Here is a 20,337-nt window from a genome sequence, read left to right as displayed (position 1 = left end):
GGTATACTTACAATAAATTAAATATTTTACTTATAAGGTTTTAACTTTTTGCAATTATAAATTACTAGGAATAGGCCACCTCATTTCATGAGGTGTTTACCCATCTCTGTAGTGTAATGTAAGATTTTTTAAAACTTATATTCAAGAAATTAAAGATCCATTTGTATTTGTGCAAGTGTTATTTTATATTAAATTTTTTTTTAATATATGACAAATAACAAGTAAATGGATTTAAGTATGTGCGATGTGCTTGGACGCACAATGTCTTTGTGATATCAGCATTTTCTATCGAAATTATGACTTTTTCTAAAATGATAGCATGATATTTCGTACAACATTAAAATATATTTAAGATATTAATGAGGAAGGAAAGTAACAACGATATTAAGAATGCTAAAGTATGAAATTAATAAAAAAAAAATATGGAGATCTATTCATATGAGAATTAAAATTAAAATAATAAATGAAAATTTATTGTGGTGATTGTAAATTTAATACAATATATTATTTAAAGCTATTGATAGGTTTATATAAACGTTTTAGAGGGAAGCGTTTTCTATACTACTGACATAACTGTTTTAGAGGGAAGCGTTTTTTATACTACTGACATAACTATTTTATTTATCATTTAATGTACATAAAAAGTTTTGGTAGATACTACTGATATCTGCTTCTGTTTTGATATTAGATGCATACAGGCAGAAATATATAACCTTACAACCTTTGGCCTTAAAATAACAAATGGTCAAAGAATAGAAACAAATTCTAGGCCTATCGCAAACCAAAAAGATCGTGTGGGAAAAAACCAAGAGCAAAAACAACCGAGTAGCAACAAACGGCATTTGGAAATTAAAATATCTAAACAAAACAGAAAGCAAATGTAATAAAATGGATAACATAGCAGAACATGTGGCTAAAACATGATGCATTTAAATCATCAATGATTATGAATTTTGACAAATGGAGAAAATAAGCAATATGATGAAATCATAACATTTGAAACACTTTTCAGTTAAGGAACTTCACGATTATGCACCTATGCTAGCAATACCAGAATGCTCCATTTGTGATCCCCCGGGGAATTCCTTGCTCTGAGATTTATTATAGTGAGATTTACTGTATAAAGTGGCTAAAAATTTGAAAGTTTTGTCACTGGACAGCCATATTAATCTTTCCTGCAGACTACCTATTTTATCACGTATGACTGGGATGAAATATTAGAAACCCGCAGGACACCCTTCACGTGATCCAGCAAAAAACATAAAAGCTGTCAAGAACAACATGAATGAGAGTTTGGAAAAACAGTAACAAATTTGTCCACATAAGCACAAGATAAATAAACCAGACAAGAGATAAATTCACCTCTATCTTCTTAACTATTAGCAAGGGAAAAACAGGATCCTGGAAGTAAAACCTTGAATGAACTCTTCAACCTTGCAAGCTCCAACAGAAAATTCCATCAAGAAATTAATATAATCCTACAAATTTGAAAAAGTTTTATCTTCACAAAAATCATGGAAACAATTGGAAGGGCTAATTTAGTTTTTAATGTAGGCTAATATGAACCATCAATTTTCACATTGAAAAACATGTAAGATATTAAAAAGTGTTTTCTTCCAAAAATAATAAAGTAAAACGTTAGTATTCGTGTAAACACTAAAAAAATGTAGAACAATTGAACTTACAAATTTTCCAGCCCTTTCAATTCTATACTTGAAAATCAGCTTTGCATTTATCTTTTTCCGATAATCATCGACAACTACGATATAGATTAGTCATTCACACATCACACAAGGTTTCCAACAAATGATAAGAAGGATTACTAATAGCATGTTGAAAAGATATACACTACGACAAGGAACCAAGAGCATTTAACCATTTCAGTACAAGGACAAATACTCACTATAGCAAGATCGCCTTTGTATTTCCCACTATTTTTACACGGAACCTCATGCCTTTGGAAATTCCACAAGACTTGCTCCTCACAGACAACAGCTGAGACATTTTATCGTTCGGGAGAGGTGCCGATTTAGTTGATTATACAGTGCAAAGCCCTTTTCATGCCTATAGTTTCATAAACAAATGGATAGACATTTATTGAATCCCAATTTCCAACCGTGAGCCGTATGTGCAAAATAAGTAAATAAAAAGTGAGCACCAGTTCTCGTCTCCTGAATTACATTCAGGAAATAATAATAAGCACCTTAACAATTAAAAAAAAGGTCGAAATCTGATAACATGACTATTGAGAAAAGGAGAATATCAAATGAGAAACAACACATGCATACATCGATAATTTCAGTCCTCAACAAAGGAAGAACCAATGGAAATATCAATAACTACAACATGTTGTTCATTATTAACCTGTCAACGCCAGAATCTGAGCAGAGACAACCTCACTGAACTAATAGAGATTGTCTTCAATCTCATGAACTACAGGAAGAATAGAAGATCTTGATTCTTGGTCCAGATTTTTATATTTCTGAAAATATACATTGCTTTTAATAATGAAATAAAAATCTTGATATGAAGAAACAACATTTCACAACTTACTTAGAAGCATCTGAAACAAATGATTCAAATTGCTGCATTCATCTGTAAAAAATTTGATCAAGTTCAAGAAATAAACCTCATGAGGAGCCCTTGATATAAATCTACTTACAGGATAAAAAAAAGAGATTCCAATGATGGTGATAGGTTAGGTTAACTGAACTTACATAATTCATGTTGACAAGAAGAAAAATGGTGTCCTTATTCAACTTTCCGCTTGCCCTGTGAAATTACAACGTATTGAATTAAATATAACCGATACCAAAAGAAAAAGCCAAAAATGAATTATGAAGCAAACCTTAAAAAAATATGTAATAAGATAATAGCTGCTTATCTCGGAAGTCAAATGGATGATTGATAAGGTAGTTGACATGTTCATTGCTAAACATATAATCTGCAAAGTTGATCAAAGAAATAATTAATAAGAGAAATAAAAAAAACCAGATTGAAAATTTCGGTTTCTAAAATTGGAATAATATTATGATATGTTACATATTGCATGTTCATTTTTAAGATTCTCGATCATGACTAAAACAATCACTGTTTTACTGGTGCTTAATATGCGCACAAACTCGGCCATACTGCTTTTCCATAAAAAACCTAATGAAAAACAAAATACAAAAAAGCGAGTCAAATGAATGACGAAGATATCCACGCAAAAACCAATAGCCTCCACAAGTCATAATTTCTAGCTTATTGTTGATCATTTGGTTTGTTTAATTGTATTGATTCTTTTCATTTCAAAGATTAAAGTCCGAGTTCAGAAATTATTTTGGGTAGAAAACTTTCTTATGACAAATGCCTCGTCTACTCAAATCAAACGAGCTTACTTTCGGAGCATTTACCTTTTTGTTTTATTTTGGATCCAAGTATGGTAATTTTTAAACAACATTAATTCTCATTTGCCCAACTTTCTTATTGTCTTGCTAAGAGCTCTCTCGATTTTTTGAGAAAAACTTATATTTCTTCTTCTACAAACATTTGGAAGCAGATTGATTTTTAGAATAATTGCTCCTATTCTTTGGCCGATGTATTATATCAAAGTTCCCTGATAAAGATGTATTTTTTACATCAATAAAAGATGATTTAAGAGCAGAGGGAATCAATATTTAGATTGGCCTGTACCAAATATCGGCGATGCAACAACAATTCCTTGTCATAATTCAATTTCAATCTGAAGAAGAAAAAATCATCAATATCACAACCTGTGTGATGTTCTGGTTTTACTCCTCTGACAAACTGATATACAGAAACATAACAAGAAACATATATATGATTTAAAGCAAAGTAGAGAGTTATTGGTAGTCAAAGATAAATTATGCGAAATATAAAAAGTAAGTAAATCAGATTTAGGTAAAATCTCTTCATGGAAATGGAAGATTTTAAAAAACGGACGAAAATGATGATACATTTGGAATTCGATAAATTTTAAAATTTTTAGTAAATAAAAATTTATCATTAGTTAAAAAAATACCAATTTAGATATTTGATGACAATAAAAAAGGATATGTTGCAAGTGCAGCAGGACACAAAAACCATGAGAAAGAACACCTATGTGGTCAAACAAATGTTACATGAAGACCGTTGTTTTTCTTCTGTTTTGAGATTGGCCTGATCTTAATACCTATATTTGGAATAATGGTTAGTTGAACATCTTAATTTGCACGTACGCAAAGGTATTCATTTTTGTCAATACATATCTGACCCACATTTTGATCCCCAAAATAAAAAAACTTCATTCAGATCAGAATTCAAAATAGGCATACAACCACGAAATTTTGCAAGTTACTTTCAGTTTTTTCAACAAATTGTGGTGGAAACTCATGTATAAGAGCACACAGTAAATCTGGAGAGGAAAAAAAGATTAGAAGTAAAATAATCAAAAACAGTATATTTTAATTACAAAGAGTAGAGGAGAAAAAGAGTAAGATATAAATAATTTTATTGATTGAATTGAATGGATCTTACCTCTTTATCAACAAAAACTATTTTCTGTTACCTTCCCCATTTTGTGATTTGAATTGGAGTCTTCTGCGCAAATAATACGTCAACAAACCAGTTTTTCATATCTGGTTTTAGATTTTGAAGAGTTTTGAATTTGTCTTCCATTTACCTTAATAAGAAGAGAAGAAAGGAATAACTTTAGTTATACTGAAAATTTGGAGAATAAACTTTGGCAACCGATAAAGACTTACCAATATTATTGAGTTCTTGCAGCCTTTAGAACATCATGGTACACGACATTTTTTGTATAGTTAGTACTTTGGATTAATGGAGTTGATGGTCTAATAAGTACTTTCAATTGATTTATACTTTTCGCTCTTGACAGTGCAACATAAAGTTGGCCATGTGAAAAGACAGGTTCTTTCAAATATACACCAACAAAATCTAAAGTTTGACCTTGTGCTTTATTAATTGTCATTGCAAAACATAATCGTACTGGAAATTGCTTTCTTTTGAATGGAATCGATGAGAAATTATCATGTGGAGATTTTAATGTTATACGAGGAATAAAAAAAGGTTTTCCAGCATGGACACCTTTCAGCATAAATAATATTCTCATTAAAACCTTTGCAAAGTAGACGTGTACCATTACAAAGTCATTCGGTTGGATTAATATTTCTTAGCAATATTATAGGTGCATTTATTTTCAAAATTAGTTTATGAGGAGGTAGTTCTTGAGGAGTTAAAGAGTGAAACAATTCTTCTTGATCTGGTATAAAACAAGTACTTCTATTTTCATCGCAACTAAAATGTGGTCTCTTCTCCAGGAAATCGACTAATTAAGACATCATTGATTTCGTGAACGAACTCATTTTTTGTGGTAAGTATGGCTCTATTAACAAATAAAGAGAAATCCAAATTGTAATTGTCAATATTTGGGAATACCATGTCTACTAATGTATTTAAGGATGTTATATCATCTGTAAATGGAATATTTGCTGTAGAAGGTATTTGAATTTTGTCAATCTCATTAGTGTCTTCGATTCCATCACCGATTTTAAGCAAGTAATTCGTAAAATTATGATCAAGTAATGCCCGCATATTTTGCTTAAGATTTATTTTATCAAATTGGTTCCATAAAGGTGACATGACAATCGAATAGTCTATAATATCATCTTTGGTACCTTTGAAAATTACTCTTAATGTTTGACGAAAATCTCCACCAAATATTATGTTTGAATTCATTATATCTCTCAACATATCGTCCAATTTTTCAATAGTACTACGTTTAGCCATTGTTGCTTCATCCCAAATAATTAATTTTGCAAGCTTTATTAGATGAGATAAACTGCTTTGTTTACTGATGCTACAAGGTTTAGGATCATTATCGTCTAAAGGAAATTTAAATCTTGAATGTGAAGTGCGTTCTCCTGGAAGTAAAGATGTCGCTACCCCAGAAGTGGCTATAGCAAGAGCTATATGACCAGTTGATCGAATTGTAGCAAGCAATGCTTTATATATGAACGTTTTTCCAGTACTTTCAGGGCCATCAATGAAAAATACATTTGGCAAATTATTATTAACATGGAATAATATTTTGTTGTAAGCAATTTTTTGTTCTGCATTTAATTGATTGACGGCCAAAAGATCTTCATCTGGTATAATAACATTTTGTTCAGATTGTAATTCTTTTGTAAAGCTATTATGAGAACTTATAATTACATCATCATTCACAAAGAAATCCTCTAGTCTTTTTCCCATTGAATAAACATAATAAGCGATGGTATTTAAAACTTTACCTTTAATTACATAAGGATTAAGAGTTGTCTTACTCAAAATCTTGTGATAAGAATGAACAAGGACAGTAGCAAATAATTGACGTAATGCGGCAGGCATCAGGTAAGCAGTAGCTTCTTGAATGCACATATCAAAAGTACCATCATTTTTCATTAAACCTAACATTTGTGCAGCTTCTCTAAATGAAGTAAAAGATTTCCCATTGATTATTCTCAAGTCTTTAAAGGAAGTTGGTTTCTAACATGCATTAGCAACAATTTGAGATAAAACTTTTCGCCATATGATGGAAGACTTGCTCCTCACAAACAACAGCTGAGACATTTTATCGTTCGGGAGAGGTGCCGATTTAGTTGATTATACAGTGCAAAGCCCTTTTCATGCCTATAGTTTCATAAACAAATGGATAGGCATTTATTGAATCCCAATTCCCAACCGTGAGCCGTATGTGCAAAATAAGTAAATAAAAAGTGAGCACCAGTTCTCGTCTCCTGAATTACATTCAGGAAATAATAATAAGCACCTTAACAATTAAAAAAAAGGTCGAAATCTGATAACATGACTATTGAGGAAAAGAGAATAACAAATGAGAAACAACACATGCATACATCGATAATTTCAGTCCTCAACAAAGGAAGAACCAATGGAAATATCAATAACTACAACATGATGTTCATTATTAACCTGTCAACGCCAGAATCTGAGCAGAGACAACCTCACTGAACTAATAGAGATTGTCTTCAATCTCATGAACTACAGGAAGAATAAGAAGATCTTGATTCTTGGTCCAGATTTTTATATTTCTGAAAATATACATTGCTTTTAATAATGAAATAAAAATCTGGATATGAAGAAACAACATTTCACAACTTACTTAGAAGCATCTGAAACAAATGATTCAAATTGCTGCATTCATCTGTAAAAAATTTGATCAAGTTCAAGAAATAAACCTCATGAGGAGCCCTTGATATAAATCTACTTACAGGATAAAAAAAAGAGATTCCAATGATGGTGATAGGTTAGGTTAACTGAACTTACATAATTCATGTTGACAAGAAGAAAAATGGTGTCCTTATTCAACTTTCCGCTTGCCCTGTGAAATTACAACGTATTGAATTAAATAACTGATACCAAAAGAAAAAGCCAAAAATGAATTATGAAGCAAACCTTAAAAAATATGTAATAAGATAATAGCTGCTTATCTCGGAAGTCAAATGGATGATTGATAAGGTAGTTGACATGTTCATTGCTAAACATATAATCTGCAAAGTTGATCAAAGAAATAATTAATAAAAGAAATAAAAAAACCAGATTGAAAACTTCGGTTTCTAAAATTGGAATAATATTATGATATGTTACATATTGCATGTTCATTTTTAAGATTCTCGATCATGACTAAAAAAATCACTGTTTTACTGGTGCTTAATATGCGCACAAACTCGGCCATACTGCTTTTCCATAAAAAGCCTAATGAAAAACAAAATACAAAAAAGCGAGTCAAATGAATGACGAAGATATCCACGCAAAAACCAATAGCCTCCACAAGTCATAATTTTTAGCTTATTGTTGATCATTTGGTTTGTTTAATTGTATTGATTCTTTTCATTTCAAAGATTAAAGTCCGAGTTCATAAATTATTTTGGGTAGAAAATTTTCTTATGACAAATGCCTCGTCTACTCAAATCAAACGAGCTTGCTTTCGGAGCATTTACCTTTCTGTTTCATTTTGGATCCAAGTATGGTAATTTTTAAACAACATTAATTCTCCTTTGCCCAACTTTCTTATTGTTTTGCTAAGAGCTCTCTCGATTTTTTGAGAAAAACTTATATTTCTTCTCTACAAACATATGGAAGCAGATTGATTTTTAGAATAATTGCTCCTATTCTTTGGCCGATGTATTATATCAAAGTTCCCTGATAAAGATGTATTTCTTACATCAATAAAAGATAATTTAAGAGCAGAGGGAATCAATATTTAGATTGGCCCGTACCAAATATCGACGATGCAACAACAATTCCTTGACATAATTCAATTTCAATCTGAAGAAGAAAAAATCATCAATATCACAACTTGTGTAATGTTCTGGTTTTACTCCTCTGACAAAACTGATATACAGAAACATAACAAGAAACATATATATGATTAAAAGCAAAGTAGAGAGTTATTGGTAGTCAAAGATAAATTATGCGAAATATAAAAAGTAAGTAAATCAGATTTAAGTAAAATCTCTTCATGGAAATGGAAGATTTTAAAAAACGGACGAAAATGATGATACATTTGTAATTCGATAAATTTTAAAAATTTTAGTAAATAAAAATTTATCATTAGTTAAAAAAAATACCAATTTAGATATTTGATGACAATAAAGAAGGATATGTTGCAAGTGCAGCAGGACACAAAACCCATGAGAAAGAACACCTATGTGGTCAAACAAATGTTACATGAAGACCGTTGTTTTCCTTCTGTTTTGAGATTGGCCTGATCTTAATACCTATATTTGGAATAATGGTTAGTTGAACATCTTAATTTGCACGTACGCAAAGGTATTCATTTTTGTAATACATACCTAACCCACATTTTGATCCCCAAAATAAAAAAACTTCATTCAGATCAGAATTCAAAATAGGCATACAACCACGAAATTTTGCAAGTTTCTTTCAGTTTTTTCAACAAATTGTGGTGGTAACTCATGTTTAAGAGCACAAAGTAAATCTGGAGAGGAAAAAAAGATTAGAAGTAAAATAATCAAAAATAGTATATTTTAATTACTAAGAGTAGAAGAGAAAAAGAGTGAGATATAAATAATTTTATTGATTGAATTGAATGGATCTTACCTCTTTATCAACAAAAACTATTTTCTGTTACCTTCCCCATTTTGTGATTTGAATTGGAGTCTTCTGCGCAAATAATACCTCTTTATCAACAAAAACTATTTTCTGTTACCTTCCCCATTTTGTGATTTGAATTGGAGTCTTCTGCGCAAATAATACGTCAACAAACCAGTTTTTCATATCTGGTTTTAGATTTGAAGAGTTTTGAATTTGTCTTCCATTTACCTTAATAAGAAGAGAAGAAAGGAATAACTTTAGTTATACTGAAAATTTGGAGAATAAACTTTGGCAACCGATAAAGACTTACCAATATTATTGAGTTCTTGCAGCCTTTAGAACATCATGGTACACGACATTTTTTGTATAGTTAGTACTTTGGATTAATGGAGTTGATGGTCTAATAAGTACTTTCAATTGATTTATACTTTTCGCTCTTGACAGTGCAACATAAAGTTGGTCACGTGAGAAGACAGGTTCTTTCAAATATACACCAACAAAATCTAAAGTTTGACCTTGTGCTTTATTAATTGTCATTGCAAAACATAATCGTACTGAAAATTGCTTTCTTTTGAATGGAATCCATGAGAAATTATCATGTGGAGATTCTAATGTTATACCAGGAATAAAAAAAGGTTTTCCAGCATGGACACCCATTGAAATTTCAGCATAAATAATATTCTCATTAAAACCTTTGCAAAGTAGACGTGTACCATTACAAAGTCTTTCAGTTGGATTAATATTTCTTAGCAATATTATAGGTGCATTTATTTTCAAAGTTAGTTTATGAGGAGGTAGTTCTTGAGGAGTTAAAGAGTGAAACAATTCTTCTTGATCTGGTATAAAACAAATACTTCTGTTTTCATCGCAACTAAAATATGTGGTCTCTTCTCCAGGAAATCGACTAATTAAGACATCATTCATTTCGTGAACGAACTCATTTTTTGTGGTAAGTATGGCTCTATTAACAAATAAAGAGAAATCCAAATTGTAATTGTCAATATTTGGGAATACCATGTCTACTAATGTATTTAAGGATGTTATATCATCTGTAAATGGAATATTTGCTATAGAAGGTATTTGAATTTTGTCAATCTCATTAGTGTCTTCGATTCCATCACCGATTTTAAGTAAGTAATTCGTAAAATTATGATCAAGTAATGCCCGCATATTTTGCTTAAGATTTATTTTATCAAATTGGTTCCATAAAGGTGACATGACAATCGAAGAGTCTATAATATCATCTTTGGTACCTTTGAAAATTACTGGTAATGTTTGACAAAAATCTCCACCAAATACAATAATTTTACCACCAAATATTATGTTTGAATTCATTATATCTCTCAACATATCGTCCAATTTTTCAATAGTACTACGTTTAGCCATTGTTGCTGCATCCCAAATAATTAATTTTGCAAGCTTTATTAGATGAGATAAACTGCTTTGTTTACTGATGCTACAAGGTTTAGGATCATTATCGTCTAAAGGAATTTTAAATCTTGAATGTGAAGTGCGTCCTCTGGAAGTAAAGATGCCGCTACCCCAAAAGTGGCTGTAGCAAGAGCTATATGACCAGTTGAGCGAATTGTAGCAAACAATGCTTTATATACGAACGTTTTTCCAGTACCTCCAGGGCCATCAATGAAAAATACATTTGGCAAATTATTATTAACATGGAATAATATTTTGTTGTAAGCAATTTTTTGTTCTGCATTTAATTGATTAACGGACAAAAGATCTTCATCTGGTATAATAACATTTTGTTCAGATTGTAATTCTTTTGTAAAGCTATTATGAGAACTTATAATTACATCATCATTCACAAAGAAATCCTCTAGTCTTTTTCCCATTGAATAAACATAATAAGCGATAGTATTTAAAACTTTACCTTTAATTACATAAGGATTAAGAGTTGTGTCTTGCTCAAAATCTTGTGATAAGAAAGATTCATATTTTAACCATAGTTGCTTTGGATTTTTTGGATTACAATGAACAAGGACAGTAGCAAATATTTGACGTAATACGGCAGGCATCAGATAAGCAGTAGCTTCTTGAATGCACATATCAGAAGTACCATCATTTTCCATTAAACCTAACATTTGTGCAGCTTCTCTAAATGAAGTAAAAGATTTCCCATTGATTGTTCTCAAGTCTTTAAAGGAAGTTGGTTTTCTAACATGCATTAGCAACAATTTGAGATAAAACTTTTCGCCATCTGATGGGTGGCAGCTAAAAATTCTTCTTATAACTTCATGTTTTTTACGTGGTTCCCATTCTTTCGATTCACTGTGCCAAGTAAAATGTTCAGGAAATTCAACATATAAACTTTTCAATTCTTTGGCATATTCATTGTATTTGTTCATGTAAAAAAAATGTGTTAACATAGTTTTTTTGACTGTAGGGTTATTAGCAATTCTGCATAATGATTGATTAGCATGGAAAGTTACTAATTGTTCATTTTCTAAGTGAATTGTTAAACATATTAAAGATGGATGCATCTTATTGAGATCAAATTTGAAAATTCGCCAAATTGCTTCAGGAGGTGAAATCCATCTTGCACTTTGAAAATTTTTTGTTTAATCAAGTACGAAATCTCTATCGCTCGCAACTAATGTATATAAAATCTTATCATGTCCTTTGTAAATATATTTATATATGTATTTTATAGTTTGAATAGTTGAACATATTTTCACATTAATGTGACAATTAAATTAGGCCAATAAATATTTATTATAAGGCACAACCCATCGATTGTCAAGCTGAGAACCCCTAATAGTAACAACATGATTATTGTTTCGACGCCGATATATTGGATATGAGTTTGTTCCATATTTAGTATTTTCTGAGAATTTCTTAGGGTAATTAAATTTACAGATACCTCTTTTCATACAAGGACATGTTGGATTAAGTAAACCACAAGGTCCATGTATTTAATCACCAAAGAAAATAAATACGGTTAAGTGTGTTGATTTGGTAATTTTGCACAAACAATTCTATCAAATGCTTCAGGGTTATACATTTTTCATGCATGGTTTAAAATAAGCAAGAAATGAGCGTGGTAAACCTCTTTTTTGAAATTCTATTACGTAAGTATAAGCAATCACGTGACCAAAAATGTCATTCTTGAACAATTCATTTTTTAAAATTTCGAGCTTCGCACGAAATATTCTAGCAATTAAATCAGGTCTATTTTGTATCTCATCAGAAGGTTTACACAAAGATTTTATTTCAGACCAATTAGGATTTGAAGTCATTGTTAAGAAAATATCAGGTTTTCCATAGCGTTGTACTAAGGTTATAGCCTCCATATATTAATCCAACATCAATACCCATCAATACCCATTTGACACCCTTGTGTAATACTATCTATTAATCCATGGTATACTTCATTTCGTAAACGATTTTGCATGTCATTAGTTTTGAAAAATTCTAACCTCGAAGTTTCGATTTTTATATACATATCTACTATATATTGCTGCAAAAGTCTACCAATATGCAATAAGAAAGATTTGTCATTATCTCTTATTTGTAGTTTATAACAATAATATTCACGACATGAAACCATTGACCTTTGGTTTTTTTTCTTGAAGTTTTCTTGGTTTTGGGTCTGTAAGAAGAAATCTGAATTTGTGGAATTTTGGATGTCGTAGATAGTTTGACCACCACATTTTGGTTTAGGAGTCATTCTTTTTTGTCTTTGATTTAATTTTTCAATTTGTCGATGCCAACCAGGTTCTCCATTAGGAAATGTAAGAGGATATTGCATAGGATCATAACAAGAATAATAATGTTTAATAATTTGAGGGTGGCTATCTTTTGGATATACTTGCATGTGTTGTGTTGTATATTGCTCGTCTTCATTAGATTCTAGCCATATTCCAGCAATTTGAGGTACTGTTGGCTTGTTAAAAATGCGCTGATCAATCATAGGATCAGCTTGTAAAGCAATTTTATAGTCACTTAAGTTTTCAATACTATTGAGATTTCGAAAGAAGTTTGCATATGAATTTATTGTTAAAATATTGGTTATTTTATGTACAAGAGTTTCCTTGAATTTTGAACTAATGCACATCCGATTGAAGATCTCATGTTCAGTATCGAAAAAATACAGTTGAAGATTTTTAGGTTTTTCGTTATTTGATGGTATCAATTGATCTATGAAATGGTAAACTTGGCCTTGAACACGAAATGTATAAATTCCAGCATTTCTTGTAGCTAAGGATTTGTCACAATGTACACCCATTGATGTGAATGCGAACATGTTATTGTAACTACGAACACAATTATGGAATTCTTTAGCATCTTCACTATTCCCAACATACAACTGAACTAATTCAGAAGGCATTTCCGTGGATAAAAGATTTATTTCTCCTAATGAACAACAAAACATTGGTGGTTCTTGGTAAATGCGTTTTGCATCACAAAAGTTACAGTTTGGAACATTAGGCAGTAAATCGGGGCTGCTGACTATGTAGCTTAATGGGTCATTCTCGAGATTTTCATTGTTTGTATTTGTCTTTTGCCTTTGTTCCCTTCTTCTAGTATTTTTTGCTACTCTACGGTTTTCTAAGCAACAATATTTCCTTTTGTGAGATTTAATTTGCTTATTAACATCTAAGACATGTCCTTCACTTTGTGACATTATTATCAGTTTCAATTCTAAAACTAAAAAAGTAAATATATTCAATTATTAAATACTAAATATACGCAAGTTTGATTTTGGTGAAAACAACTGAAAATAACACTCTTAGATTTAGTAGACTACTTATTTAAGGTGAGAAAAAAGCTACGGGGTAGAATAGTATAACCTAAACATTAGTCAGTTTAATGTTCTTAGAGGTTACAGAACAGCACAATGTTTGAAAATTATAGATTAATACTTAATAAAGTTGAGCAGGGAGCTGAGGAATAGATCATGCATATGGAGAAAAAGGTTTTTGTAATAAAATTGTAGTCCAAAAACAAACCTGTAAGACAGCAGAGTCGAATAACTGAAGATTATTTATTTGTTGACCTTTAGTAAGTGTAGCATGTATAACCTGTTACAACGAAATCCAATTATTTGTACCAAAAAACAATAATATAAACAGTGAATGAGGTTAATTTAAGTTTTTAATTGTACCAATCCTTTCAAAATGGAAGCTGACGTATTTACAGAATTTGGTTAACGAAAATTAAAATAAGACGTTAGATGATCTTAACTGCATTGATAGATATTGAGATATATCTCAGTTTAAGATGGTTTTCGTAGTGTACCTATAACACCTGTTTTTTTTTTGGTTCTCTCGACAGAAAAATCTTCTCAAAGTTGATTCAAGATGGAAATATCTGATCCAATCAATAGCAAAGCAAAAAAAAAAAATGTTTAGGCCTTCATCGAATCAGCAATAAAAAAGTGAGATCTTAGTAATTTCTTCAGCGATTTTGTTGTGGGTTTCTAGTGTTCTCCAGTAAGTAATACTATCACTTATCACTGGCCCGAAACTTTGAAATCCAAAGTTAAACAAGCATATGTAACCACAGCAAGTACAGTTACGACATACGAATCTAAAGTAAATTCTTGTCTTCGAATCATTTCTGAAATTAAGGCATAGAAACTCTTGTAATTCTCAGAGAATCAAAATAAGAACATGCAAATTAACCACAACAAGAGGCTGCCAGAAAGGATTGAAATAAAATTTGAATATTATCTCAGTTTACAGTTAGAAAGGCTAAGCGTATCAATAAATAAAAAAAATAAAACAAAAAACCAGAGAATATAAAATTAAAGAGAGTGATCAACCCCGAGACTGTAAGAAAAGGAGAAGGAACAAAAGGAAAAACGAGAACAGAAAAGACAACTTAGTCGAACAGAAATAAAATTAGAAGATATTGTAAGCAGGCAAAAACTCGGATGTAAAAACAGAAGGAACAGATCTACGTACAGCATTTGAAAACAAGGAAGAAAGAGAAAGAAACGGAGAGGAAACCCTTTAATCGTACGGCGTTTCGAAGGCTGAATGAAACGGAGGAAAACGTGATATACTCAGAGAAGAAGATGACGGCAAGCACCCGATTGATAACAAAAATGGAAGAAGATAGAAGAAGAGAAGACTGAAGAACGTGGAACCGATGCCCTCAACCACTTTTCTTTGTACGCGTGCGTTGTGTGAGATTACAAGAATGACACGTGTACTTTAGTTAACCTGATACCGGAGGAAAACTGGCCCGTTTTAGATTATTCCCGCTTTATAGTATGTAGATAGATATCAATTACACTTTTTTTATAAAATTTTTTTTTAATTAAAGTGCATTTGAAATAATTTTGTAATTTCAAAATTTCAAAGTGATAAATGTTTTTTTTTCCATTAAAATGTATATATTTAAGATAGTTTTATTATAATTTTGTAATATATAATTATGTGTGTAACTTTAATCTATACCTTGTTGTGGTTTATTTTGACCACATGCTCGCGTTTGTAAATTTTGGTTGGTATAATGATTGTCATTACCATTATCTTGTCCTCGCACGCCGCTAATAGCAACGGCGTTTTAAAGTAGTATTGTAATATTTTCGTGCATGCATTATTTGTGCAATTAATTATTTTTTTTTAAATTAAATTTATAAAAAACCCTATATACACATAACACACACACGCACATATCTCTTCTATATATGTGCATATATATGCATACATGTATGCGGTGGTGTATAATGATGATCAAAATTACATTATAAAAGCTCTCACTATTTTTAGCGTGATATTTTTTTTTTAGGAAAAATTGTATATTTTGGTTCTCTATATTTTCAGATTTCAGTTTTAGTCCGCTATTTTTATTTTTTTGACAATTTTAGTCTGAGCTGACGTGAAGCTGACATGTACTATGTCACGTAAGCATTTTCGAATAAAAAAAAATAAAAAAAATTACCAAAAAATCAGAACATGCAGGATTAAAATTAAAATATGAAAACTTAGAGTACCGAAATCATAAACCGACAACATACATGCCCAAAATTATAATTTTCTCTATTTTTTAAACAAAAGCAGAAGGGGTTACTTTGTTAAAAACCTGAAACAAAATCAGAAAGAAAATATATATTATGACTAATGTTCGTCTAGGCGGGGGGCCTAGGCGGTTTTTTCTTTTTAGCCTAAATTTCTAATTATTCTAGTCCGATCCATCTTAATATTTTTCAAATAATTCTTCTTTATCGAATTCACTTGCATTATTGGTGTTTTTTAGTTTAAATATCTAATTATTTTTGTTCATCTCAATATTTCTTCATTAATTTCTTTTTATCGAATTCAAACTCGAATTACGTGACATATTTCTCATCTTCATTCGATACAAATTGATGGAAAATATGTCAAATAATTTTTTTAAAAAATTAAAATTAAAAAAATATTATATGTTAATTTAAGCGGATTTTGAGGCGTCTAGACGACGATTAGGCGGCCTAAATGGTCAATTAATGTATTAACTCTCAGAAGCTTAAACTGTCTAAAAATCGGGGTCGTAGGCAACCTCTTAGAACCTAAGCATCGCCTAGGCGGTCCTAGACACCGTTTTTTAGAACAATGATTATGACTGATTGACTATTTGACTTCCAAGTTTCAATTTTTATTTTTAGGTTTCAACTTCTAAAGTTCTTTCAAAAGTTAAAAAGCCTAATCAGACATCAACAGTTGAGTGATCTTTTTTTATTATATATATATATATATATATTTATTGTTTTGAATAAACTAACCATCACAGCTTCCACCCAGAAAACCTTAATAAAGTTCGTTTACAAGTACGTCCATGTGTGTTGCAGACACATGGAAACCATAAATTTTGAAGTAAAGAGCTTTTGTACACTAAAACTGCTCACTCAAGAATCACACAGCCAAAAATACACTACCATATTACCTATGAAACATGCATGCCTTCTGTCTCTGTCTTCATATTACAGCTACAGAAGCTTCTGCAGATTTCCAGTACCGGTTAAGTAGCCATACAGAGTCAGCTTCCACAGCATACTCATCTTGATTCCGATGCCAACCAAAATATGCATGAGTGCGGTTCTTGATATCGAATATTCCATGACCAAAGCTGGCTTCACGATGAGCGGAGTAACTTGGCTGTGGCTGTGTCATCCTACAATGAAACATTCCGATAATTTCAAGTTTTCGAGTTAATAAACTCACAGCATTTTGAAATTTGAAGAAAAGGTATCTGTATGTACTTCTTGACTAGGCCTTCTTGATTTCCTCCGTCTCCAATGGTGATATAGACTGGAGCAGATTCGTTGCTTACTGGAGTGCATTCTCCATTAACAACGTCATATGCAATGTTGGATATACGTTCCTGTCACAAGTAAAATTCAAGGTTTCCTGAAGTTTTTAGCATCTCATGGGTATTCATGTGTTCGAGTAAATCACGGGTTTTCAGTCATACTGGATTATTGTAGTTGATTCCGGTTTCTTGAGTTCAAATCATAAGCAGACAGGCAAAATAAGAGATACTCACAGATCGTTCATATGCATGAACATGACCAGCAAATACTACATCGACTCTGTACTTCACAAACCATGGTTCATACAAAACTCGCATAGTCTCCCCTTCCATAAAGTGATGAACATAGCTGCTATACATTGGACAATGCACGAGTAAAATGAGCCATGGCGTCACTTTCCGGTTCACTTTCTGCAGCTCACTTGTGAGCCATTTGTATTGAGGTGTATATTTCCCTTGCAAACAAATGCAGTAATAAGAAAATCTATACGAAAACATTATTTGAGTGCATATGATGGATGGACTGGAGAATCATACCAAAGGCTGAGTAGGAAGACATGACAATTATGTATGCAGAAGCTCTCTTGATTGAGTACCAAAGGGGAGATGTACTTGCTGATGCTCTGTAAGGTACGAGAAATCGGTGTTTGTAGGGTTTGAAGGGTTTTGTTTCACCCTGCAATGAAGTGTTGTGCTTTAATTGTATTTGGAATATTTGAAGACAACTGGAAAACCGCCATAAACCACCATTACTATAATCTACAACAAGTTCAACTAATGATTTTTTAGCCAAGAAAGTACAAAATCTTACATGTTCAGGAACAAAATCAATTTCATGATTCCCAGCAGTCCAAATCCATGGTTGATACGCGGCATTTCTCTCTATGAATCGTCCCCATGTATCCCACCTCGTGTTATCATGAAATGGATAGCTATCAGCATAGGACAGGTCTCCAACAAACAGTAGAGTCTGGCCTTTCATGGGGTTGAGCTCATAATGAGTTAGAGTTCGATTGGAATCATGTGTCTGACCAAGATCACCTGCTCAAAATGCTAAACAGAGTGGACTCACAACAGAAGTGAACTTTATGCTTCATATTGGCATTTATTTTCATATTTCTTATCACTCATTACACAATATCAAATATTCACATGTGATACCCATTATCCGCTCATCAAGAATCAAGAAATACAAAATTCTTATTTTGCGGCCAACCAAATAGCTCGGGTGGTAGAGACATGGGGGTGGGGTATGTAAAAAAACCAGGCAAATGAAACTTGAAGGATTAAATCTACCACAATGACTAAATAAAAACATAATCAAGCCTCCTTTCTCTCTTCCATTTTCCCCTTTTATCCATTGAGCAAGCTTTAATATTGACAGGATTCAGAATTCTTTGAATGTGTAAGCCATACCTATAAGACCAAAAGTATAAGGAACATCAGGGCCTGGTTTAGGAGGTGTAGTGAACCAAAATTGTCGGTTCGTATCACCAAGTCCAACCTCGTAGTAGTATTTGGTACCATACTGCAATTTCAAACCAGAGTTTTGCTGATTGAAAAATAAAATAATTGAAAACTATATATCAAAGTGAATCGAGCCCGTATAGTAAAAACCACCTTCAATTTCTCGATAGAGGCATGATGAATGTAACCAGAGGTATAATTGTAGAAATTGTACTTAACAACAATGGCTTCTGCAGATCTTTTGATCAGATTGGATTCATCCCAGTAGATCACCTGATTTGAACCAGGCTCATCCGGTGTGATCCAAGAGACAATTACAGCCCTGCCTCTATGGTCCCCTTGCGTTATGTGAACCTTCAAAAACCGAACTAACTATAATTACCAAGAACAGAAGATACCCCACGAGGATTATCGACCCAAATTCGTTTCTTTAAGGATGTGTTTGGATCGAGTGATTTCGTTAAGCAAGTGAAATTGTTCTTCACTTCTTGTGACATTCACAATTCGAAAACAAATGATAAGCTTCATTACAAAGCGATGGCAAGAAGAAGATAAGCACCAAGAAACTAAATGCTTTCGAACTTAACATTAGATTTCGATAAATCTAAGCACCAACTGGCGGAGCCAGAAATCCTAAACTACTCGGGCTAAAATTTTAAACTCTGAAATTGTTTAAACTTTTGAATCAAACCACCTGGCTATTATCAAATTAATCTAAAATTTTTCCAAAATCAATATATATAAAATTGTAAGAAAATTTCGGGTCACCCGGACTGTAATATATATAAAATTGTAAAAAAAATTCGGGTCACCCGGGCTACAGACCGGGTGCCGCTATATGTGGCTCCGCCCGCCACCAAGAAAGAAGCTAACGATGCTCGAGTAACAATGAAAGGTAAAATGGTCAACCCAAAAATGAACAAATAAACAACAGTTTCTTTCGCGGATTGAAGCAAAAGAGATGAAAATATAAACTTCAAGAACAGAAAATTACTTGTTGGGGAGCATTGTAACCAGGTGGCAATCGAAACACATCGCTGTCCAATGGCATATCATCACTCAGCCCATTCTTTCTCACATAACTACTTGTCGTCCCAGCTTCAGCGATCAAGGCAATAATAAGAGCCAAACCAACTAGTGGATACACAAACTTAATGTGAATAAACTGAGAATTCATCTTTTTTCGCTGCACACCAATCTTTAAATTCTGGGTTTTAAAAAAGGTGAGAACTTGCGGGAATTTTCAATTACTTTGTCAGTATGAGCTGAGCTGAAGGATGATTGTGAAGTGGGGAGAATATTCAGTGGCCTGATACGAATATTTGGTAAAATCCCATGATTCGTTTCAGCTTCGGGCCAATGAGTCTCAGCACGTGGGCTACACTTCCTCTAAGGCCCAGAAATTAGTTCGATGCAGTGAAGTTGAAATAATGTTGACTTTGTCTTTTGAGTTTTGGGAAGGGAAATTTATTTTTCAAATTAAATGTTGAAACATTT

General features: G+C 32.0%; 2 protein-coding genes and 1 long non-coding RNA gene across 24 annotated transcripts; all 3 read right to left on the bottom strand.

The window, feature by feature from the left end:
* Nucleotides 1–874: 874 nt before the first annotated feature.
* Nucleotides 875–2,358, bottom strand: LOC140863281 (uncharacterized). The gene is made up of 3 exons (XR_012143910.1): nucleotides 1,904–2,358; nucleotides 1,363–1,433; nucleotides 875–1,267 (listed from the first exon to the last, which is right to left on the bottom strand). It is a non-coding gene; the product is annotated as an uncharacterized lncRNA (long non-coding RNA).
* A 4,109-nt stretch (nucleotides 2,359–6,467) lies between these two features.
* On the bottom strand, nucleotides 6,468–15,240 carry LOC140863280 (uncharacterized). Of its 22 annotated transcripts, XR_012143908.1 has the most exons (10): nucleotides 15,042–15,236; nucleotides 14,374–14,445; nucleotides 14,085–14,156; nucleotides 8,856–9,345; nucleotides 8,708–8,780; nucleotides 8,280–8,394; nucleotides 7,456–7,550; nucleotides 7,327–7,381; nucleotides 7,163–7,204; nucleotides 6,799–7,091 (listed from the first exon to the last, which is right to left on the bottom strand). XR_012143908.1 is itself a non-coding variant. In XM_073266594.1 (7 exons), the coding sequence occupies exon 3, from the start codon at nucleotides 10,501–10,503 to the stop codon at nucleotides 9,433–9,435; it is 1,071 nt and encodes a 356-aa protein (XP_073122695.1). In that variant the 5' UTR covers nucleotides 10,504–14,156; nucleotides 14,374–14,445; nucleotides 15,042–15,240; the 3' UTR covers nucleotides 7,163–7,204; nucleotides 7,327–7,381; nucleotides 7,456–7,550; nucleotides 8,280–9,345; nucleotides 9,428–9,432. The 22 variants fall into 22 exon arrangements, 1 of the variants encoding a protein (XP_073122695.1); XR_012143890.1 differs by adding an exon at nucleotides 9,428–9,450 and having other exon boundaries at nucleotides 8,280–9,345; nucleotides 15,042–15,235; XR_012143892.1 differs by adding an exon at nucleotides 9,428–9,450 and having other exon boundaries at nucleotides 8,280–9,264; nucleotides 15,042–15,235.
* A 1,606-nt stretch (nucleotides 15,241–16,846) lies between these two features.
* Nucleotides 16,847–20,108, bottom strand: LOC140860727 (purple acid phosphatase 2-like). Its single transcript, XM_073263733.1, has 8 exons — nucleotides 19,835–20,108; nucleotides 18,994–19,194; nucleotides 18,790–18,901; nucleotides 18,185–18,414; nucleotides 17,911–18,049; nucleotides 17,608–17,828; nucleotides 17,324–17,445; nucleotides 16,847–17,235 (listed from the first exon to the last, which is right to left on the bottom strand). Exons 1-8 carry the CDS (start codon nucleotides 20,015–20,017, stop codon nucleotides 17,040–17,042), a joined length of 1,404 nt encoding a protein of 467 aa, XP_073119834.1. The 5' UTR covers nucleotides 20,018–20,108; the 3' UTR covers nucleotides 16,847–17,039.
* Nucleotides 20,109–20,337: the final 229 nt, after the last annotated feature.

The sequence above is a fragment of the Henckelia pumila genome, chromosome 4, assembly GCF_033568475.1.
Source record: "Henckelia pumila isolate YLH828 chromosome 4, ASM3356847v2, whole genome shotgun sequence".
Classification (NCBI taxonomy): Eukaryota; Viridiplantae; Streptophyta; class Magnoliopsida; order Lamiales; family Gesneriaceae; genus Henckelia; species Henckelia pumila.
This window is presented reverse-complemented; position numbering and strand designations above follow the sequence as displayed.